We start from the raw sequence: 24,395 nt of genomic DNA, 5'->3' as shown, positions 1-24,395 counted from the left end.
GGCTGCTGTACTCTGGAAGGAAATGTCACAATTTTCAGAACTTGTAGTCAATAACTGTCTATTTATTTATATAAGCACAGGACTGATAGATTAATGTTTGGGTTGCATGTGCCCAGTAGGTAGAGGACCAGATAAGGAGAGAGGAAACTGATGTCTTCCTTCATCTCGCTCACCTGGTCAGGCTGTCACCCTTTCCTGCTGCTCCTGGAGTTCCTTCTCCTGAATGCCCCTTGGTCACATCACTCCACCGTTCCCACTTTCAGCAGCTCCCAGCACCTCTAGATCAGAGTTGCAGTTCCTCCTCAGTGTGGCCTAAGAAGCCATTCATGACTTGGCTCCTTCACCTCTCCTCCTCCCACCAGTTTCAAGTCCACCTAACTCAGAAACATGGTGTCCACCCAACCCCATCACCAGAAGGCAGCATGACTGCTTCTGTCCTTACCTTTGTACTTTTAAGCCGTCAAGACCACTTCAAGCATCACTGGGGAGGCATCACCTACCTCTCCCCAGCAGAACTAGTTAACCAGCAACCTCTGCTCTCCAGACATTCTGTACACTGCACAAGCTGGGCAGTGATTGCCTCCCACGCTGGGCTGTGAGTTACCTCCTTTAGGGCAGTCTTGTTGATCTCTCCATCCCTAGGTGTATATCTTCAAATAAATAAATGCACCAGCCTTCTCTCAGAGGGTTGTATAAGGATTAATATTAGTAAAAGCTAAAAATTACTGAGTACTATTGTTTGCCAGACACTGTTCTAAGCATGGTAAATATATTAACTCATGAATCCTCACAATTCTGATATATTCTCAGCATTTTATAGAACAGGACATTTTAAGACTAAGATAATACAGCTGGTAAGAGACAGTTGTGGGTCTCAAACCTAGGCCTTCCTGACTCCAGTGCCTTGTCCTTAACTATGATATGTATGTTCAAACTCCTGACCCAGTGCCAGGAGTATTTATCATTTTTTTTTTCATTAGGAGTAGCATGATGAAAAGCAATGCTTATTGAATGTTGCTAGCTTCTCTTTTAAGTGAACTCAAGTCCCTGCCCCTCAACAAGCCTTCCCCAGCTACCCAGCTCCCTTTCCCTGACTCCTTTGTGTGTACAACTCATGTGGTCTTTGGCTGCTGTGAATCTTTGGGGGGCTGTGTTTCCCCTGCTCCCCTGAGTGGTGAACTCCCCTTCGTGTAGCACAGTGCACCATGCATCCTGTGTCCTCTTTAAGGCTGATGGTGCCCCAAACATGGATGGAGCAAGGACAGCAGAGTCCATGGGCACAAGTGACAGGAGGGAGTGGGACAAGGCACCCTGGACACAGCCCAGGGAGGGAAAACAGAGGTGAGGGAAGGTACTGGCCCTGTGCCTGTAGGCCTCTGGGGGTCCCTTGCTACCCTCTCCAGGATCAAAGGTAAAATTGATGAACCTTGGTGACTGGCTGGCTATGGGAATGAGATCTTCACTGAAGGGATCCAGGAAAACTATGACTTCCTTGTGCTGCCTTCCACTGGGACAGGAGATATAGACGGAGCCGACTTATGTGTAAATGGGAGTTTGATTTTGGACATCCTGGGCTTGAGGTGAGAACTGGACATCATGGTTCCATCCGCACTTGTAGGAAAGAAGAATCTAGGTGTCTTTCCTAGAACCCTTTCCTTTGCTCCCTCTAGGAATGCTCCAAGCAGTGAGGGGCAGGGAGTCTGGATCCGAGTGGGGACCTGTGGCAGAGGGGGACAGGGATGAGGCACAGCCAGAATCGTGGAGGGGCTGTGATTGGAGTTTCTATCCAGGACTGGGTTGAGCTTCCTTAGCCAAAATCCTGGCTCAACCTGAAATCTTCCAGGCCCACCCTCAGGCTTTTCTGCCCAAGCCTGGGGCCCAGAAGCCCGGGGAAGCCCAAGGAACCTAACATGTTGGGGTGGCGTTTTACCCAGGAAACAGATACCTGAGCTGAGGGGTATCTTTTCCTCTCACCCTCCGCCATCCCTCTGCCGCCTCCCTCTCCAGTTGATCCACCCCATCTACACCTGTAGCACTTAAGAAGGTTTTCCAGTCTACCAAATAAATTACTCTGGGAGGTTAGATCCCTAGGAATGTTTATCGGAGTGCCACAAGTAGTACTGTAAGCGTTCAATTCACACCAATTATCTAAGCACTCGAAGAAGTTCCTATTTACATACCAACAATTGGTATGCCAATTTTAAGTAATATTTATCTTTTCATTGTAGTGGATTCCCTAAAGTCCATTATTAAGCAACATTTGATTAATCCAGTTTGATTTATTGTAGGTGCTTCCAACTAAAGAACAAATTTGAGCTAATCTCCCTAAAGAACTCCAACTCATTATTCATTAATTGGAGTCTTTTCTGTAATTCTGTTGTGAAGATTAAGCATTTGCTAATTTAAGAAAGTCCCCATGCTTCGATAACAATTGTTTATTCTGTGAAAATAACGAGTGAGGCTGGCCTGCTGCTTAGCAGAGTTTGCCATTCACACCTGTGGAATTCTAGCAAACTGTTTTTCCCTTAAGGACTTAAAGACATGAAAAAGTAAGTAGACAGTGACTACAGTGCTGAGGACTGTTCATTCTTTCCCGAGTCTGAATGTGATCCTCACTGTCTAATTGTCAGGATAACTGAAGAGGAGCAGACTTAAAAAATATATCCAGCAGCCCCAGAACCTGTCCTTCAGCAGAGCTGAGTGCCTTCCTTGGCCAGCCCTTCTTATCCCAGTAAGAAGGAGGGCAAGGGATAGGCAGGTCATAGCTGCAGGGGACAGGGTGGTTTCCACCCTGGGAGTGTGGGAGGTGCCAGGGGCAGAGAAATGAACTTGAAGGGAGACGATCCTCCATGAATGTGTTCTGAGTATTTTCGGAGGGTAATAAGGGAGTGAATGTAGATTCCAGAGCCAAGGCACTGCAGCCCACCCAGTTGCCCTCCTCGTTGCCCTCCTCATTCCCCAGGGCAGTGAATCAGGGCTAAGAGTCATGGAAATGACCTTGGTCTTCCTCTCCAGCCCCTCCAAGGGGGAAAGACTAAACTTAGTGACACCAACTTGAAAAGAAGAAAATCCCACCAATGGGAGCAGAGTAGGCCAATTTACAATTCCCAATAAGCCCTGCCTGACTGGTTTGGGACAAGCAGGCAGTGGGGGAGACCCTCCCTTCTGCACCCTCACCTGAGTTCTGGGAGCCTCCAGAGGCTTCTTCTGATTCTTTTCCTTAGGCAGAGTTTCTGAAGAAACTCGGGGGGCACAGTGGTAACTCTCCTCTCCAGCAGTAAGGTCAGGAGGGTGGGTGTGGGAGAGATGGCCCAGCTGAGCCCGGAGCGGGTGCAGGGTGGTCGCTAGAGCCTCAGGCAACACTGGGTTAAGACCATTGTCAAGGGCCCCAAAGGATTAAGTAGAGCTGGAATGTACCATGCTCTGAATCCCTGCTTCGGTAATGATTCTGAAACTTATAATTTGCAATAAATCTGATGAACTTAGCCCCAGGCAGTTGGAATTAATAAAGTTTTCAGTAGATGTCCATGTTCCGTTTAAATTCTAGCTCCTGTTAAACTCCCCAGTTAATCCTTATGTAATGTCTACCCAAAAATCTCTGTTCTCAATTTCCCACCCACCTTCTAACCTCAGGAAGCTAATATTTGAAAATAGCACCCCAAATGAAGAGAACCCCAGCTTCTCTTTGATTGTTCTTTGTGGACCCCTTTACCCTCCCCAAGCTAAATCTGAATCTCCTTCATGCTGGGAGCTGCAAGCAGGAACCACAATCCCCTTCGGCCTGGAGGGAATGGAGGAGAATGGGGAGGGGCCATGCTATTTGGCCCGCAAGGAAATGACAGTGTCTGATCCCCCTTCCTCACCTCCCACTTCTCTACAGGGCTCCTGGTATTGTGACACCAGGGCAGAGGTGGGGACTAGGGAAGGGAAACCACAACTTCTAGCTCTGCACCCTGGCTGTGGGCTGAGCACTGGGCTTATGAGGTGCTCAGTTAACTGAAACCAGAGGACCTGTTGGGACATAACACAGAGCACAGCAGCCTGTGAGCAGTGGCTTTGAAGTATAGTCATAGCCAGTTGTCCTCCGTGTCCCACAAGGATGTCTGTGGAATCTGGTCTCCACCTAGACTGAGGTCCAGACATGCTCAACTTCCTTTATCATGGTAAAAAGAGCAGGGGTCCCCAGTGCCTAGTGACCACCAGCAAGATGAGGCCCTTAGCACTGTGGAGCCCCGCCCACTAGGGTGTGTCTGGACTGCTCAGTGGGAAGGGGCAGGGCTGTCAGTCATTTCCCTCCCTGGGCATCATCACCGACACTCTTCTGGCAACCAGTCTTTATTCATTTTTTAAAAAAGGAAATCCAAATAAGTTAGCAAAAAAAAAAAAAAAAAAAAAAAAAAAATACAAAACAATGGCAAAACCACACGATGCTTTGTTAACAAAAGAAATCACCCCCAAGAGGCCCCAACCCCTTTTCCCTGCCTGTCCCCGGCAACTTCAGCACAGGAGACCTTGGTCGGATGGCAGCTTTACAAACAACACACGAAACGAAACAAAACATAAAACCACTGGAAGGTTCCCAATATTCACTGCAAAAGTTTGGCCCCCCAGGGACTTGGGAACAGAGGGCTGTTCCTCTCCCCTTCTTCTCTCTCAATTCAGGGCAGGCCCAGCCCAGCCACTGGCATCGGGAAGAGACCAGAACAGGAGACGTGCACAGCTTGTCCAGGTCAGGACACTGCGTCTCTCAAACTGTTTCACTTGGGGGGTGGAATTAGAGGCCGTGTTATGATAAAAAGGAAGCTCCTGAGTTTGCACCCTGAGCTGGGGCATACACGAGGGGGCGCTCTGGTCCCCTGCTTTACCTCCCTGGAAAGGGGATGCCCTCTCCTCTAAGGAGGCAGCTGAATGAGGGCGTCCAGTCCCTTGCTGGGGGGTGGATTAACCTTACATGGATGAGGAAGGGGATAGTCTGGCCTATGGCACCCCAGAGCTGGCTTCCTAGCATCAGGGCAGCCTGGCTTAGGAGGCCCCTGCTACAGAAGTAGTGGCATCTGTGGCCAGCTTGGGGGGCTCACAAGGATGCCCGGCTTGGAAGACAATCTCAGTTGGGCATGGTTTCATCTGGGAAGGCCACAGACACATCTTCCACTGTGATGCTGTCCACGATGGAGGTGAGGGAGTGCAGGTTGTGGGCATCTGTAGGGTCAGCCGTGAGCAGATGATCTGTAAGGGGAGGTGGGAAGGTGGTACCTGGGTGAGCAGTGGGGGTTCTTGAGGCCCAGAATAGAGGATGGGACCCTTGGGGTGACAGAGGTTTTCCAGGACAGATGAATGACAAAGCTCCGGAGTTCTACTCCCTAGTGCCTGCCTTTCCCCATGCTCTGTGAGTGAGTGAGTGTGTGTGTGTGTGTGTGTGTATGCGCCTCTTCTCTGAACTCCCCTAGTAGGTAGGGTTTGGAAGCAGCCACTCAAGTTGGAGCAGGATGGAGCTCCCCAGAGACTGGACCTGCCCTTTGCTCGGCCCAGTTTTGCAGCACTGACTCAGCACTTCACAGGGACCCCTGGGGCAGGGACATTGTCCTCTCTGTGGAGAAGGTCAACCACCAGGCATCAGCTGGGGAGCTGCAGGAGCTACTATCACTCCTTTGCTGGTCAAGACTGCAGGGGCACACAGAACCTCCCAGCCCACCCTTTGGGCCCTGGAGTCAGCAGGTCCCTGGAGAGACCCAAGGGAAGAGGACCGGAGCAAGGAATAAGGTAAGAGGGGAGAACCTGGCCCAGGGAGGGACTGAGGGATTGGAGCCAAGGTTACCAGTCAGGCCTCACTTACCCCCTGGGTTGGCGCTGAACTCCAGTGCACTGCCCCACTCTGGACTGCAGGAGGCGCTGTGAGAGCTGCATTCGCTGGGCACCTGCAAGACAGGGCGAAGGCCCAAGGTCGGGGCACAGCCATTCTTTGATGTCTCTCTCTGCCTAGTCCCAGTGGGCAGAAGTACCTGTGGTGGGGTTGGAGGGTGGGCCACAGGCTGTGGCCTTCCAGCCCAGGCCATCCCCAACCCCAGAATCTTTGTAACTAGCTCCTCTCACACCCCAGAGGCCCTGCTTCCAGGCCTTCCTGGCTTCCATCCTGGGTGGTGGTTCTGCTCTCACGGGACACCAGCTTAAAGGGGTCCCTGGTTCTCCTGACTCTGGCAATAAGGGTGATGGAGACAGATTTTGTGGCCCAGTGAAGGTCGCTCTGTGCAGGCCTGCTGGAGTTCCAATGAGACTGAGTGGGTTTTCTCTCTGCTCAGCCACACCCAGGATGGGGGTGGGGCAGGGGGCAAAGCAGTCTTCTCTGGTGAACTTGGCCTGGCCTTTTAGGCTCTGACTCAGGCGCTGGGATTAATCCTCACCCTCACCCGGGCTGACTGTGGCCTTGCTCCTGATCTTTCTTCAGTCCTGTGTTCCCCACCCCCACCCCTTCTGCACTTCCTCCCCACTGCCTTTATCTTGTCTGGAAAGAACACAGGACACAGGAGGTCAGCTGGATAGCCCAGCTCTGACCAGGGAAGGGCTCCTGCAGCCCCTCGACCCTGTCTGGCACCTGCTCCAACCCTCTGAGCCCCTCTTGGGGTCTTGAGGCTGTCCAGGTGCCTCCCTCTGGCCCCGTCCCCTTGGGGCAGGGGGATGGGATGGCCACTTACCCCTGGCTGGGGCCCGCCCCCGCCCCGGTAGCGGAGGTCACGCTCCTCCTGGTTGAGGGAGCTGAGCAGGGCCTGGAGGCGCTCGATGTACTGGATGGCACTGCGCAGGATCTCCACCTTGGGCAGCCGCTGGTTGGGGTTGAGCAGGGTGCTCCTCTTCAGGGCCTCGAAGGCCTCATTCACCTTCTTGAGCCTGCGCTTCTCCCTCAGTGTGGCCGCCCGCCGCCGGTCCACGGACACTGACTTCCTCTTACACACCTTACACGCCCACGGCAGGCACTGGCCTGGACAGTGCTCGGGGGTCCCCAGCCCCTTGTCCTCGAGGGGCCCTGGGGCCTCGGGGCTCAGGGTGAGCTCCGTCCGCTCATAGCCTGGTGGTTCGAAGCCCTGGAGGTGGACAGGCAGGTAGTTTTCCCCATCATAGAAGCGGGGTTCCTGGTAGAAGTAGGGGGATGTCTCATACAGCTCCATGGGGTCGGAAAAGGCTTGTTCCTGCCACCAGCCCCCAAGCTCCAGCAGCCCCTCACGCCAACTGCTGGGTGCCATTTAAACCCTCCCCGCTGGCATGGAACCAGAGATAAATATAGCCAACGCCACAGAAACCTGAGCCCCCTCTAAGCTGTTGCTGCACATCAAGACGTTTACAGTGGATTAGATGTGATTCCCCTTCTCTCTCCCCCATGGCCCCCACCCCACCCAGCCAGCCTGCCCCTGGCCCAGGCGGGCTCCTGTGCACGGGTCGGGAGGCCGTCGGGTGTAATTTGATTAGTTTTCATTTCTCAGCAGCCCCTGTGGGGCAGGGGCGTTGGGGGAGGACACATTCCCCTCTCATCTGCTCCTTTCAATTACTCCTAGCTGGGCGGCCTGCCTGCTGTCTCCTTGCAGTCCCGAAGAAGCTGGTGGGTATAGGGGCAGGAGGGAACAAGGAAGGGTAGGCTTAGGCTGGAAGGGGTCTTAAGAGCCAACTTATCCATCTCCTTGCTTCCTGACAGCACCTTAACCACACTACATCAGTCGATGAGACTCTTTTAAAGACTTCCCTGTGGAAAGAATGGGACTGCTTCAGATTCTGGGCATTCACGGGCACTCAGTATCCAGGGATAAGAAGGATCAAGACTCAGAGCAGCTAACAGATTCTACTTTTGGGGTTCCCAAGCAGCTCTGAGCTGTATGTTCTCTTAGGTCTCATCTGGGGCGTAAATTGGGGCAAGAGAAATTATTTGGGTTTTGGTTTTCTTGGCAGGGGTAAAGAGAAATTTCCTCTTTAATACAGCAGCCGTGGTCAGAGCAGAGATTAGAATTTACAGCCTACACGTTGCCACCTTCCCCAGAGCGGCAAGGTCAAGATGTACTAAGCTCCCTGTCTCCTCCCTGTCTCACTCCGGACCATTGATCTGTCCTTCTATGTTACCTCCTCAACTCTTTTTCCAACACCAGAATTTTCCTGGCTCATTAATGTGGATGGGGGTGAAAAAGTAGAAAAAACAGAGCCCTTCAAACTCAGTTTAAATCTCCTCTCTCGTTGGCCACCGGGCTTGGTTGTTCTGCCTCTTCCTGTCTGAGCCATCAATTTTACATGTATCATGCAGGTCTCAAATGTCAGGTAGAGCAGGGACTATTTAATCTACAGGCCTCTCAGGCCATGGTCACCTCTCAGTAGGTGCCTCAGGGTCTGAGAGGACAAATTCCTTCCAATGCAGTGGGCAGACCTTAGACACCAGCAGTGAACAAGGCTCAGTCTTAGGGCTGGGGATTATAGGGACACCCCAGACAGGGTCCCTGCCCTCGAACTTACCATCTGATAGACAACGGTGATCACCTCTTTCTACCTAGCCCCTGATGCCCAAATCGCCTCCGAGGCGGCTACTGTTCAGCTTCTGCTCACGTCAGGAGACAGCCCGTTCCATTGACGTGTAGCTTTGGGCTGCAATCTGCTCCCTCTATCTTTTATCCTTTGTTCCCAGTTTTTTCCTCCCCATAGACTAATGTCCTGCTCCTTATCCTACGACAGATCAAACTGACAAGTTCAAGCCAGTGGCAAGGACAATAAGAGGAAGGGGAACCCTGCTGGGGACTCATGGGAGACTTCACAGGGAACGTGAGATCTGCGAGGCATGTGAAGAACCAGTGTTCCTTCCTCTCATTATTCACAGCAGGGAGCCAGGAGAATTCTGATGTCCTTTTGGGACAGGAAATGGAGGGAAGGAGGGAACATAGCTGGACAACAAAAGAACCCTAAGCATGTTGAGGGAGAGCAGTGAGGTCTTAATTCTGTTCTTGGCCTTACCAGCATGATAGAAAGTAGCAGCATAGGCCGGGCGTGGTGGCTCATGCCTGTAATCCTAGCACTTTGGGAGGCCAAAGCGGGTGGATCACGAGGTCAGGAGTTCAAGACCAGCCTGGCCAAGATGGTGAAACCCTGTCTCTACTAAAAATACAAAAATTAGCCAGGCATGGTGGTGGGCGCTGTAATCCCAGCTACTTGGGAGGCTGAGGCAGGGAATTGCTTGAACTCGGGAGGAGGAGGTTGCAGTGAGCCGAGATCGCACCACTGTACTCGTCTGGGTGACACAGCGAGACTCTGCCTCAAAAAAAAAAAAAAAAAAAAAAGTAGCAGCATAGGTACTGTGTGGGTTCTAAACTTTGCTTTCCCCTGACCAGCTGGGCTGAAGAAGAGTCTCTATTTCTAACACATCCCCTGCCAAACAAAAAAGAAAAAAAAAGCCTCAGTTTACCCTCCAGTCCTATGAGCCCTGAGAAAAGAAGTCATGTTGAAGCCACTATAGGAACCCCCATATTTGCATCTTTTGTTATTCCAGGATCCAGTGTGACTTACCTCTAAATAATGTGTCTTCTTCCTCTAAAATGGAGGCAGAGCTGGCTTGCTCTATGGTGGTTTCCAGACCTTACTGTCTAGTTGGTGAGCATGGGTTGACATGTGAAAGCTGGATTACAAGACAAGGGAGAGCTATGTTGATTCTACAGCAAACATGGGGGCTTTGATCAATTGCAAACCAGTAGATTCTTCAAAAGCGTTTCGGGAATTTTTGGGACGGCAAAACTGCTGAAGACTGGTGCTCTGCAGAAGGCTTGGGGAGCATGCTGGGCCAGCTCTTGGAGAACTGGTAGGATTCAGATGAGGAGAGGGGAGCAGGGGAAGGGGACGTTGGGTAGGCTGTTTGTATGGAGCTTGGGGTTCAGGTAAGGGGGTGATTTGAGACAAACTTGCACAGAGGGGAGGAGGCCCAGCTGGGCAGGAAAGGACTTGAGAGCTGAGGCAAGGAGACCGCACAGAACAGTGTGATGGTCATCCAGGAATGAGATGATGAAGGTCTGAACAACCTCTTCAGAGGCAGGAGGATGGATTCGACTGGGAGAGGGTGCATGTTTCAGGCTAGCAAAGGATGGCGAGTATCCAAGCAATAGGGGAATGGCTGTATTAAATGATAGGGTACTTGGCACATGGATACACCTGGTAAATGTTATTCCCTTTTCTTGCTTTGTCTTCTCTTCTACTTCTGTGTGCCCTGCAGGGGACCACAGCAGCAGGAATGGAGGAGGGAAAACCTGGCTCCACCCCGAATGTGTTTATTCATTCATTCATTTTTTTTTCTATCAAGTACTGTGCATTCAGCACCTTGTGCCAGGTGCTGGGGTTACTAAGACATGCCCTCTCTGCCTTCAGCATGTTCACTGATGAGTAAGGAGAATGAGTATACAAAGTCATCTAACCAAGGTAGAAACAGCAGGCTAGAGAAAGTGCTGACGTAATCCAGAGAAGGAATTTATTAATTCACTCCTTCATCTGCTCAACACATATTTACTGAGAACCCACTCTTTGTCAGTTCCCTGGCTGGGACCTGACCTGGGGCAAGAGCAGTGCCTAGACTCGGCGCTTGCCTGCAGAAGCTCTGTTGGGCATGCATTTGGCCTTGTGTCTGGATGATGTTTGCCTCTGACCAAACATGAGGGCAGAGCCGGGAGGTTAGGGTGACCTTGTGTGCCTGGTTTCTGTGAATCCCTGTCTGTGTGTGTGTTTGTGTATGTCTGAGTACAGTGGTTTGGGGACCATGTCAAAGCCCGCTGTGGGGCACAGACCCTCTTGGTCTGAGCTGATAGAGTGACCCAGGTGTCTTTGACCTGTCCATACCCTGATGGGGGGGATTGGCCCTGTACCCATCTTGTTCTTCTCTCAGAGCCGAGCTGTGGAGACGCCTCATCTAGAGGCTTGGTCCTCCTCCCCTTGTACACCCCTCCACCCCCACAAGCTGCCCTCTGATGGATGGGAACACATTGGTGCCAAGCACAGAACAGCCTTTGTGCTCCGCCACCAGCGGCGATCCATCAGCTCCAACCTGACAGCAGGGCGTCCGGCCCTAATCCCCATCCCTGCTGGCTTGGGCACACAGGGCCCCCTGCCCTGACTGTAGCCTCCTCCTCCAGCAGTCCTGCGCCCTCCAGAGGAAGCCCTTATCCCCTACTGGGGCTCCAGGGCCACATTGTTGGCTCCCCAACCCTGACTGTTTCAACTTGATTCTGTCTGTTTGCACGCTGGGCTGATGTCATTTGCATGGTAGCGGCTGGATTTCAAAATGCTCAGAAATCCCCTTCACCTGCTCCCTGCTCCTTACTACCCCTTCTGCTGCACACCCAGTCACAGCTCTCTGGCCTTCAGCATCTTCTAGTCCCTGCTGATTTTGCAGGTGGGCTGACCTGGGCTGCCATGGTGCTTGGCTAAAATCAAAGCAAATTTTCCATTCTGGATTCTCATGTGCTTGGGAATAGAGGAGCAAGAAGGAGAAGGGTCTGGAAGGGTGGGGGCCTCTGGCTGCTCCAAACAGGTCTCACCATATATTTTCCTAGGCTGGGTCTCTGGGTATTATTGATGAGGATGAGGTCGGGGGTGGGGGGGTGGGGGGTGGGTGGCAAATGCTTGTGCATTTCAATAGGACATAGATGCATAAAAATTACATGCAAATCAGCATTGATTATTTGTGGGGCAGTAGCTTTGCAGCAAGATGAGAACAGATCACAGAATCACAGAATGTCAGAGCTGCAAGGCAGTCTAGAATCCACTAGTCCACCTTCTTCCTCCACACATGGGGAAATGGAGGCCCAGAGAAGGGAAGTGACTTGCTCAAGCGTACAGAGGATGAGTGTCAGAAGTGTGAAGGGTGCCTGTTCTGAATCCCAGAGCCTCCTCTCCCTCTGTGAGGCTGGCAGGTGAGGAAGGGTAAGTAGTAAGCAGCAAGTGAGTAGATATTTCCCGGTGGGCCTGGGGCCACAAGTAGGCAGACAGTGAGGGGTTGGAGAGTTTGAACGGAGGGTTTAGAGAGACATCAGGAGAGGTACTGCTGGAGAGATGAAAAGAAGATACAGGAGAGGTGTGAGAGAGAGAGTGGGCTGGAGGTGCCAGGCAGAGGCCTGAGGGATTGAGACAGGGGAGATTTGGAGGCAGATGCCAGGATTGAGATGTGAGGAGGAGGGGAGGGTCCCCCCTCCACCAGGCCTCTGAAGCCACACGTTGTTTCCATGGAGGACTGAGCATCGGATGACCACTGGGAAATCCCGTCCCTGCCTGGAATCTGATGCTCAGAGCCAGGATCATTCTTCAAGAATTTCTGGCTTTAGGGTGTGGGAAGGTGCAGACCCGGAGGTGGAAGGGGTTGGGTTGGAGGAGAGTGGGTGAGGGTCAAGGGGAGGTGATTGGTGGAGACAAAGCAGAGAGCTGGTTTTAAAAATAACCAGAACTAGGCTTAGCACTGTGAACTGGGGACCTGGCTCTGGTGGGGCCTTTGGAAATAGGGGCAGGGATTTCTTACAAGTATCCTACGTTCCTATGGGAACAGGGCCTTTGGGCCTTCAGCTCCTGGTTAGGACAAATACTATCAGGACACGGAGGGAAAGTAGAAGAGGGAGCCCTGGATAAGGCAGGGCATGTTGCTGTTCTGTCTCCTCTCTGGTTCTCAATTTCCCCATCTGTAAACCAAGATGCCGAACTGACTGGTCAGGATGCCCTTTTTTTTTTTTTTCTGACTTAGCATGTGCATCTGGAGGAAGTGCTCATGGAGTCAGGGTAGGAGGACTGTTTTGTCTGAACCAGGTTTAGCCCTGAAGACTCACAGGATCAGAGAGGGTAGATTTCTAGAGATATTTTGTCCTTTTCCCATCTCCACTTCGGCTCCCAGGTTTAACCTCATTGAAAGGTAACCAGACGGTTCTCTGGACCCATTTCCACCTACTTAGAACTGCTCGGCATATATTTGTCATACTCACTTGTGGATTTGCTCCCCTGGCTGTCCCCTTCCCTGCCACTCCCTCCCACCCCCCAAATCTGCCCTCTCTGTGGGTTCAGAAGCCCTAGCATGCCACCACCCCCTCCATTCCCTGGACTGCATCTATTTCTGCCTGTTTGACAAGTTGTAACATATTTGCAAGCAGCTGCTGCCTGGGTGGAGATGCCTTTGCTTTCCTCCCAGCTCTGTCCTCTCCTCCCCAGTCCCTCTCCGGAGAGCCACCCCTTCCCAGAATGTGCCCTATGACCCTCCCTGCATTCTCCTCTCTGGGACTCAGACATCCACCATTTCCTAGGTTTCTGCAGGGGTGGCCAAGGCTCTACATTGATACAGAGGGAGTCTTCTGGGATAGAAAGTCATGTGGCCAGTGGTGGGGGGTGGATCTCTTCTATTAAGTCCCAGGCTGTATGGTTTGAGGCAATTCTCTTTTCACTGTGGGCTTCGTTTTTCTATCTTTAAAGTGCGGTGACGAATCATGTCTCTTCCCTACCAGTCATAAGTAACTTTGCCACCTATTAACTGTAGAGACTTGGGGAACTCTGCCAGTGCTATTGATCCCATTACTCTTATCTCCTCTGAGGACTTCATTCCATTGTTCCTGTCTGCTGGGCTTTCCTAAGAGCCTATAAACATGCTGAAGTCTGTCCCGTCAAAAAAAAAAAAAAAAAAATCCTTCTCTTTTCCATGGAGCCTCCTCAGCTAGGGCTCGAAAACTAACCTTCCCTTCTTCACCAAATTTCTAGAAAGAGGAGTCTACACTTACTCTTTCCACTTCCTCACTTCTCATTTGCTTGTCTACTTATTGGCTTCTACCTTCCCAAGTTACTAAAATGGGTCTTCCCAAAATCAAAGAGACCCTCACTGGGCACCATCGCCTGGATATTTCTCAGTTTTAATTTTACATGATTGGTCTGTGTCATTTGACAATGTTGACCATGCTTCTCTTGAAACTCTCTGCTTTCTTAGCTTCCACGACCCCTTCATCTCCTGGCTCTTCTCTAACTTTTCTCACCATTTCTCCTCCTCTCTTTGCTTCCTCTCTCCTCTCCTCTTTGTTCTTTTCATGCACTTCACCTCTGCCCACCCTTTAAGAAGGATTTTTAATTTTTAGTCTGCTTTTTTACAGTTTCCCTTTGTAATCTCGTTCTTTCACCTAGTTTAACTACCATGTGTATAAATGCTTGATAAATGTTAACGTCTCTTAACTTTATGTACTAAATTATGTATTTATGTTACGTATTAATTACTCCCAAGTCTATATTCTAGCCTCTGCCTCTTCCCTGAGCTGGATCACATATCCAAGGTGCTAGTAGACTTCTCTACTTCCATGTCATGCGGACTCCTAAAATTAAATTTATCTGATAAAGAATTCACTCACTCTGTCCTCCATTCCAATATCCCCCTTACTGGTGACTGATGCCACCACCCACCCAGTAATTGCTCTTCATTTCTTATCCTTCCACATCTAATTGTTCAACAAGTCCAACAATCCCTGCTGTCTTCTTCGTCTCAACAATTCCTAGGCCAGGTATGGTGGCTCATGTTTGTAATCTCAACACTTTGGGAGGCCAAGGTGGGAGGATCACTTGAGTCCAGGAGTTAGAGACCAGCCTGGGCAACATGATGAGATTCTGTCTCTACAAGAAATAATTTTTAAAAATTGGGTGAGCATGACGGAGTATGCCTGTAGTCCTAGCTACTCTGGAGGCTGAGGTAGGAGGACTGCTCAAGCCCAAGAGGTCTGAGGCAGCAGTGAGTCGTGATCACACCACTGCACCCCCAGCCTGGGTGGCAGAGTGAGACCCTGTCTCAAACAAAACAAAACAAAACTACACAAAACAAAAAAGCCCCAAACAATTCCTAGATTCACATAGGGCCAGGGATTTTTTCAATTCCACCAGCCAAAGTGAGAGGCCTCATTGAAGACATGGGGCATTTAACTGAGATTACAAAAGGGTCACACCTTAGTAATAAAAGCTACTCTAGATCTGCCTTCAAAAAGTTTCAAACAAGCCTCAAAAGCATCAAATTAATTTAACTGTCTTCCAAAATAAAGTCCAATACTTTTTAAAGGATTATAACAAAATCTAACCACTCAGTTGTGTAAAATTCACAGTGAGTCACCCAATAAAAAATTAGCAGACAGCAAAGAAGCAGGGGAAAATGTGACTCATAATCAGGAGAAAAATCAATTGATATAGACCCAGAAATGGTAGGAACGTGATATAATTAGCAGATAGGGGTCTGGGCACAGTGGCTCACACCTGTAATCCCAGCATTTGGGGAGGCCAAGGGGGACAGATCACTTGAGTACAGAAGTTTGAGACCAGCCTGGGCAACATGGTGAAACCTGGTCTCTATAAAGAATACCAAAAAATTAGCCAGGCATGCTGGTGCATGCCTGTAGTCCCAGCTACTTGGAAGGCTGAGGCTGAACCTGGGAGGTTGAGGCTATGGTGAGCTGTGATCATGACACTGTACTCCAGCCCAGATAGTGTGAGACCTTATCTAAAAAAAAAAAAAAAAAAAAAAAAAAAAGACTTAGCAGATAGGAAGGAATCCTATAAAAAGGAATCAGACTTTCACTGGACAGTATTACTTATTAGTCTGCTCAGGCTGCCATAACAAAATGCCTAAGACTGGGTAGTTTAAACAACAGACTTTTATTTTCTCACAGCTCTGGAGGCTGGAAGTCTGAGATTAGGGTGCCAGCATGGTCAGATTTTGGTGAGGGCTCTCTTCCTGGCTTGCAGATGACTACCTTCATGCCCTCATGATTACCTGGCCTTTCTTTGGTGTGTGGATGGAGAGAGAGAGAGAGAGAGAGAGAGAGAAAGAGAGAGGGAGAGACAGAGAGAGAGATCTTAGTGTCTATGGTATCTCTTATAAGGACACTAATCCCATGAGACCAGGACCCCTCCCGTATCATCCAGTTATCCCCCAAAGGCTCCATCTCTAAATACTATTACATTGGGGGTTAGGGCTTCAACATATGAATTTTGGAGGACACAAACCCTCAGTCAATATTAGATCACTAGCAGATTAGACATTGCAGAAAAAGTTTGTTGAATCTGAGTACAAAGCAATGGAAACTACCCAAAATGAAATACAGAGAAAAATACCAAAACAAAAAGAGCTTCATACCTGTGGGATAATATCATATCAAGTGGGCTAACATATGTGTTATTGAAGTTCCAGAAAAGGGCAGAAAAGCCTAGAAGAAATAATGTTCTAGGTTCCACATCTAATAAAAACTGTAAACTCACAGATCTAAATAATTCAATAAGTCCCCAAAAGAATAAACACAAAGAAATCCACACCAACCCACATCATCAAATTGCTGAAAGCCAGTGATAAAGAGAAAAAATTTTAAAGCAGCCAAAGAAAAAGAGACACATTATGTATATAGGAACAGATAGGAAAACTGATGATTTCCTATCAGATACAATGAAGGCCAGAAGACAATGGAGCAACATCTTTAAAGTGCCAAAAGAAAAGGCTGTCAACCAAGAATTCTATATCCAGTGAAAATATATTTCAAGAATGAAGGCAAAATAACTTTTTCAGACAACAATATGCTGGGAGAATTCATCACTAGCCATTCTTCACTACAAGAAATGTCAGAGGAAGTTTTTTACACAGAAGGAAAATGATACGAGATGGGAATGTAAAGTACATAAAGGAATGAAGAGCATCAGAAGTGGTAAACATATGGCAAATATAAAAAGACTGTTCCCCCTCATTTTAAAATGTCTTTCAAAGATAGTTGCCTACTTAAAGCAAAAATAATAATGTGTTGGGGGGTTTACAGCATAAATAGAGATAAAATGTATGACAACAATAGGATGAAGAATGGGAGGTGGGGACTAGAAGTATACTGTTGTAAGTTTCTCACATTATATGAGAAGTGGTATAATATTATTTGAAGGTAGACTGTGATAAATTAAAGATGCATATTATTAACACTAGAGCAATTACTAAAAAACAAAACCGTTATAGCTAATCAGAGATAAATTGGAATGTTTTAAAAATACTCAGTTAATCTAGAAGAATACAGGAAAAGAAGCAAGAAAAGGAACAAAGAGAAGATGAGACAATTTGAAAACTATTAGCAAGATGGTAGATTTAAACTCAGCCATATCTATAGCTGCATTAAACATAAATAGACTGGATTTAAAAGCAAGATCCAACTATTGGCTGTCTGCAAGAAACTAACTTGACATATAAAGATACAGCTTAGAGTACAAGGATGGAAAACTGTATGCCATGCAAAAACTAATCATAAGAAACCTGGAGCACCTACATTAATATCAGAAAAAGTATATTTCAGAAGAAGGAATATTGCCAGGAATAAAGAGACACATTACATAATGATAAAAGGGGTCAGTTTATCAATAAGACATATTAATCCTTCATTTATACATACCTCACAACAGACCTTCAAAGTCCACAAAGCAAAACTGCAAGGAGAAATAGACAAATCCAAAATTTTAGTTAGAGATGACAATGCTCCTCTCTTAGTAATTCATAGAACAAGTAGATGAAGTCGTTATGGAAATAGAAAACCTTATCTATCAGTTTTACCATTAGACGTTTGTAGGCTATTCCACTCAACAATAACTGAATACTCATTTTTTTTCAAGGACACATGAAACATTTGCCAAGATCATACACTGGGCTATAAAATAATTCTCAATAAACTTTAAAATACTGATAATAAAGAGTATGTGCTCCAATCACGATGGAATTAAATTAGAAATCAATAATGGAAATTTCTGGAAAATCCCCAAATATTTGGAAATTAAAATTCTATATAACCCATGGGTTATTACTTACTAAGCTAGGTGAAAATAAAGCCCTGAGTTAAGTGCTACATAATCCTCACAATAATGCCATAAGGTAATTACAGTGATCACTGTTTTGCAGATGAGCCCCCAGAGCTCAGAGAGGCAGCTGGTAGGTTGTAAACCTAGGAGCAGAAACCCAGATCTGTCTCATGCCAAAGCCCAGCTCATGATCAGTGTGTTATTCCAAAGGCAACTAGTTACAGCATTCAAGATGGGCACCCTGCAGAGAGCTGTGCTGAGCTTGAGCTTGGTGCTCAAGAGCCTTCCCAATGGAAACTCTACCATTGGGTGTTCTCTTATGTTCTTCCCCACTCTCGTTCTTCTGTTGTGAGATTCCTATGTCCCCAGTGAGCTCTTTCCTTGGCAGGGTCACTGGCTTTTCCTGGGTGCTTGATCCAAACACCTCATAAGGCCTTCTTCCTCTAAGGATCTTATCCTCACTGCTTTTACTTCTGGCTCCCCCATGCTGATCTCAGCAGGCCTGCTTTGTGATTCAGGGCTTTCTGGACCCTCATCCAGAAAGATGTGGATCCAGGTCCAGATGTTGCAAGACCTGCAACACTATTCTTCTGTTATCCTTAGGCAGCCTTATCAGACCAAACCAACTGTCATTGGCCCACCTGGAGTCCACCAGTAGCCAGAGGATCCCCAGAGTCTCCAGAACTGCCCAGTGGCTCACTTTATCTTTCTCTTTTATTTAAGAGATCTTTGAACCAGACTGCCTAGATTTTAAATCCTGGAATTATCACTTGAAAGCTTTGTAATTTTATGTAAGTCATTTTACCTCTTGGTGCCTCTGTCTTCGTCTTTATGCTGCTATAACAGAATACCACAGACTGGGTAATTTACAACAGACAGAAATTTATTTGGCTCATGGTTCTGGAGGCTGGGAAGTCCAGGAGCATAGCACCAGCATCTTGCAAGGGCCTTTGTGCTGGTGAAAGGTGGAAGGGCAAGAGAGGGCAAAAGCAAGAGGAAGAGGAGGGCCAAACTTGGTTTTATAACAACCCACTCTCATGATAACTAACCCACTCCCAAGATAATGACATTAATCTATTCATGAAGGCAGAGCTCTCAAAACCCAATCACCTCTTATTAGGCCCCACCTCTCAATATTGTTGCATTGGGGATTAAGTTTCCAACACATGAACTTTGGGGGATACATTCAGACAATAGCAACCTCCATTTCTTCATCTGTTTAATAAGGATAAAAATGAGATGTGTCTCACAGGGTTGTTATACAGATTGAATGATTTCATATTTATAAAGTGCCTGGCACTCAATAAGCATTAGCCCTATTATTATTATTATGAAACAGGGCCTCACTCTGTTGCTTAGGCTGGAGTGCAGTGATGCAGTCATGGCTCACTACAGCCTAAGCCTCCTGGGTTCATGTGATCCTCCTTCCTCAGCCTCTGGAGTAGCTGGGACTACAGGTTCATGCCATCATGCCCAGCTAATTTTTTTGTTTTTTTGTAAAGATGGAGCCACACTATGTTGCCCAGACTGGTCTGAAACTCCTGGGCTCATGCAGTCCTCCCACCTCAGCCTCCCAAAGTGGTGGGATTATAGCATGAGCCACCATGCCTGGCTCTGTTATTAATTTACATCCTTTTGTCCTCGTCTCCTCCATCACACTGGGAGCTTCCTGAGAGCATAAGTAGTGTTTCTTCAATCACTCTATTATCCTGGGAGCTCTCTGGCAGAGTAGGGCTGCATCTCCCCTAAAGAATGGGGGCTCCCTGAGGTCAGGGATTGTGTCTCCACAATTAGACAGGAACTGCATCTGCCTGTCAGGCTCTGAATTTTTTTGTTTGCCTGGGAAACTCTGTCTGGTGGATAGATCTGGCCTTGGTGAGGGAGCCAGGAGATCCTAGGCAGATTCCTCCCCAGAGCAGCTCCAGAAACAAGATCCCAAGGCAGCTTCCAGGAGCTATTTCTACCCCCAGGAAGGGGCAAGCTGGGGAGTTCTTCTAAGAACCCTTCTGTCTATGCACACCATGCACACTGTTCTGAGGAAGTTCAGCCTTAGCACAGTTTTACCCCTTTCAGTCTATCAGAAGACAGGAGATGCAATATGGCATTGGGCAAAGAGCAGACTAAGATAGCATTGAATTCTGGCTCCGCCACTTGCTAGCTGCATGGAATCTTCCTGTAATATCTTGGGACCTTCGTTTCCTCATAGGCAAAAATGATAATAAGAAAACCTTGTTCTCAGGTCATATTATGTGCTCAATGAATGTTAGTTGAGTGAAAGAATGCATATTCATTTCCTTTCTTTGGAGGAGTTTAGGGAGTGGCATAGCCAGCCCTAACTCCGGTAAATTGAATTCTACCATCTGTGGGCTGAACAGGTCATCAAGATGACATTTAGTTCATTCCCAGCCTTTAATCCATCTCAGGCACACACTTAAATAAGCTCCCAAAATGGAACCCTTGGTAATGCATTCCCGTGCTTTGGTCATGAGAAAATCCCTTCTAACATCTCATTGCCCTCTCCCTACCCCACCCCCAGTGGCACATCACAGGCATGTCTTTTCTTTGACTCTTTTCTGTAACTGGAGTAAGGAGTGTGGAAAGTTCGGACGTTGGATTCTAGTTCTAGCTCTGCCATTAACTCGTATGTGACTTTGAGAATTGGAAGCCGGTATTTATTGAGGCTCTGCTCTGTGCTGAGTACCTCACTCCCTTCTCACGGCATGACTGTGGAGATGACAGGGTCCCCATTTTACAAAAGACAAACCTGAGGATCAGAGAGGTTAATAAACTTGCACCAAATCACACAGCTATGGAGTTCACATCTCCCTGACTCTACAGTCTTTTTCCACTGCACAGTGCTGACTTCCCTAGGGACCTGTTTCCTGATCCATAAAATAAGGGAATTGGATTTATTGTTCTAGAAAGTTCCTTCTGGTGTTGGCATTTTGTCACCACCTGCTCAGGGCCTCTGGAAGGATCTGAGGAAATTTCTGCTCAGCTTCCTGGCTTGGCTTCCTTGCCTTTCCCTGACCTTCTCTTTTGTTTGTCTATTCTCAGGCCTTCCTTACCATCCTCTCCAGTGAGTTGGCGTGAGACAAGGAACCAAATGTTTCCCTGGAGTCAGTGCAGTTCCATCTGCTGCGTTCCCTGCATAGCGGGCCGTGGGAACACTGTGTTCCACCCTCCAGACCCTGGTGCCTGGAGTGTTTTCCCTGAGCCACCCTGCCTGTCTGCATTCCCCTTTCTGTGGGGGCTTGGGCCAGCCCAAGTCAGGACCCATTTGCTTTTCTGTTTCTGAAAGCAGATGGCTTCCTTATGGTAGGGGCAGGGTTGGGTGGACTTGCTTCCCAGGCACAAGGATTTTTATCAGCAGGCTGTTCCCATTTCTAGAGTGCCAACCCTTGTGTCCTCACACCACTGAAGGAGTTCATGCAGCCAGACATTTAGTGATTCACTTGTTCCACATCGTCAGCCCATCTTGGCTCCCCCACAGTGGAGACAAAGCCCTGACTTCAGATTTCTAGCTGTGGCTCATCTCACCTGTGGTTTGCTTTCCTGAGCTTACAGGTGAGGAAGTAGAGGCATTGGGAGGTGGGTCAGGGGCCAGCCTGGGATAGGAGCTCAGGAACCTGTCCTTCCCTGATTCGGGGTCCTCCTACCCTGCCCTTTCAGGAGGGCTGCGGCCACAACACGGGCCTCATCTTTCTTGGCTGTTACTAGATTTCTGAAAGCAGCTGTTTGTTTGTTGGCTTGTGAGCTCTCATACTTCCTGGTCCAAGGGCAAGGAGCAATGGTTTTGTGGTTTGTTTGTTTGTTTGTTTTAAATTCTTGAACCTAGAGCCAGCTGCATTCTTCATGTAATGTCACCTGGTAGGGGTTGGATGGTCAAGGAAGTACCTGGGTCCAGAGTAGGATTGCCTCAGGGGGACAATGTGACCATCATCACCATGCCATCATCAACAGTTGCATCATCATTTAGGACCTTCCTGTTTACTGGATACTGTGATAAATGCATTAGGCACATTAACTATTTTGTCCCTACAATGAGTCTATGAGCTAGGTATTATTACCAGTTTTCAGACTGGGAGTCAAGGTGTATTAGTCTGTTTTCACACTGCTGTAAGGAACTACCTGAGACTGGGTAATTTAGGAAGACAAGAGGTTTAATTGACTCACAGTTCTGCAGGCTGTACAGGAAGCATGACTGGGAGGCCTGAGGAAACTTACAATTATGGCAGAAAGTGAAGGAGAAGGAAGCACCTTCTTCACATAGTGGCAGGCGGGTGGGGGGAAGTGCCACACACTTTTAAACAACCAGATCTCAGCCGGGCACGGTGGCTCATGTCTGTAATCCCAGCACTTCAGGAGGCCGAGGCGGATGGATCACGAGGTCAGGAGTTCGAGATCAGCCTGGCCAACATGTGGTGAAACCCCGTCTCTACTAAAAATACAATAATTAGCCAGCTGTGGTGGTGGGTGCCTGTAATCCCAGCTACTTGGGAGGCTAAGGCAGGATAATTGCTTGAACCTGGGAGGCAGAGGTTGTAGTGAGCCAAGATCATGCCACTGCACTCCAGCCTGGGTAACAGAGCAAGATTCCATCTCAAATAACAAACAAACAAACAAAAAACAAAAAACCCAGCTAGTTCTCACGAGAACTCTATCACGCGAGAGCACTAGGGGGATGGTGCTAACCCCTTAGAAACTGCCCCCATGATCCAATTACCTCCCATCAAGCTCTACTTTCAACAGGTGGGGATTACAATTCGACATGAGATTTGGGTGGGGACACCGAGCCAAATCATATTGTATGGTTAAGAAATTTGCTGTGGTGCAATTGGAAGATAAAGGCAGGATTAGAACCCAGCCTGGCTTACTCCAAAGTCAGTGGACAGTCTTCTCCATTAAGATCTATAGCCATTAAGGTTGACCTTGGACAACCTTGGTGACAACTCCTCTTTAGAGTGTGTATACAGTAGACACTCAGCAAGTGCACATTGTGGATATTCGCTACATACTCACTGAGTAGTGAAACTAAGCAATAAAGTCCATGTCATTGAAGCAAGTCCTTTCTGTGGCACAGAGTGAGAATTCAGAGATCTGAATCCTGTGAATAGCCACGTGCTCTATGACCAGGGGTGAATTACTGGCCCTTTTGACCTTGGGAAAAAACAAGGATGTAATTCAGAGGGACGTAGAACTGTAGACTGCTTCCGGGGGCTGGATGACTTGACCTTCAAAAAGGTTGTTGCAGCCGGAAGAGTAGGTGAGCTGCATCAAATTGCCTGGGGCTTTGTTTATCCTGAGACAGACAGCCTTGCTCCTGGAGTTGTGAATTTCTGAGCATTCCATCCACCCATTGGTGGGGGTACTTGGCACCAGTGCCTGGAGCCCTGGGAGTGGGTGCTGGCAGGATCAGTTGTGCTTGTGGCGCCTCACTCCCTGCACATGCTGCTCCTGGGCTCGAGCTTGGGGAGCAGACAGTGCCTCCTGACTGGTTTTCCTTTAGCTTTGATCTTGCTGGCTGTCCTTGCCAGGGCTTGGCTGCCAGCCTTGGTGGTTGATAGCCAACCTTTGACCTTTGACATCCAGCCTTCCCCCTCCTCCACATGTGTAACCACAGTGAAATCACAGATGCACAAATTATCAGAACTGGGAAGAATCTTAGGCCAACTGCATCATTTTAGAGAGGAGAAACTGAGAAGTAGGGAGGAGGAAGTCCTTGTCTGAAGTGACAGATGGCAGAATGGAGTAAGCCACATTGGACTTTAGCAGCCTGCCTGCCTTGTCTTCAAGAGCCAGGAAATATTCATTTAATATCTTCTACATATAATCACACCACCTTTACCTAGGTGATCACTTAAGTACACACACACACACACACACACACACACACACACACACACACACACACGTTGTCTAGAGCCTCCCTTCTGGACCTCTCCTGGGCCTGCCAAGCCCCAGATCCTTCCAGATTCCTGTCACTGCCCCCCATCAAAGCTCCTTGCCCAATTTTCTACCCCAGTGATCTTGCCTCTGTTGGGTGGCAAAGGGCTGATGTGACATAGCTGTGACATAGATGTGATATTAGGCCCTTGGCTTCTCCTCCTTCCCATACAGAGCAGATAGAGAGCTTCACTACTTATGGATATGAGGCCTTAGGTTGGTTCCTTACCCTCACCAAGCCTCAGTTTTCTCATTTTGGAAATGGGGATAATAACGCACTTAGCTTATTGCGTGGCACCCGGTCAGCTAATAAAATGTTAGCTATTATTTTTTATTATTATTAATGGGACTATGATTATTCCTAAAAGCAGTAGCTCTCTGGAAAACTTCTCATCTAGCCTGTAGGAGGGGGCTTGGGCTCCATAACCTTTCCATGGTGGTACCCCCATCCCTAAAACAAAGTCCTGCATTCTAGGAGGGCTTCTGGAGGTCTCAATCCCTACCCTGGCCCCAACCATTGTCAGCCAAGCCTCTTGCATTTCACCGATCTCAACTCTGCCTGTTGCAAGTTATAAATAACCCTGGCCATCTGTGCTATGAAACCCCAATACTGAGACCAAAGCAGAAGCTTCCTAGAT

At 48.3% G+C, this 24,395-nt stretch overlaps 1 protein-coding gene across 1 annotated transcript; it reads right to left on the bottom strand.

Annotated features, from left to right (window-relative positions):
* Positions 1–54: 54 nt before the first annotated feature.
* Positions 55–7,361, bottom strand: MYOG (myogenin). The gene is made up of 3 exons (XM_003822999.5): positions 6,690–7,361; positions 5,834–5,915; positions 55–5,226 (listed from the first exon to the last, which is right to left on the bottom strand). Exons 1-3 carry the CDS (start codon positions 7,233–7,235, stop codon positions 5,105–5,107), a joined length of 750 nt encoding a protein of 249 aa, XP_003823047.3. The 5' UTR covers positions 7,236–7,361; the 3' UTR covers positions 55–5,104.
* Between the last annotated feature and the right edge of the window lie 17,034 nt (positions 7,362–24,395).

The sequence above is a fragment of the Pan paniscus genome, chromosome 1 (assembly GCF_029289425.2).
Source record: "Pan paniscus chromosome 1, NHGRI_mPanPan1-v2.0_pri, whole genome shotgun sequence".
In the NCBI taxonomy this organism is placed as follows: Eukaryota; Metazoa; Chordata; class Mammalia; order Primates; family Hominidae; genus Pan; species Pan paniscus.
Note: the sequence above shows the minus strand (reverse complement) of the source record. Positions and strands in the feature narration are given on the sequence as shown.

Coding starts and splice junctions, on each gene's coding strand:
- MYOG (XM_003822999.5), bottom strand. CDS start 7,235: ATGGCACCCAGCAGTTGGCGTGAGGGGCTGCTGGAGCTTGGGGGCTGG. Junction 5,916..6,689: donor GGGGCGGGCCCCAGCCAGGG/GTAAGTGGCCAT, acceptor CCTGTCTTGCAG/GTGCCCAGCGAATGCAGCTC. Junction 5,227..5,833: donor GTTCAGCGCCAACCCAGGGG/GTAAGTGAGGCC, acceptor CTCCCCTTACAG/ATCATCTGCTCACGGCTGAC.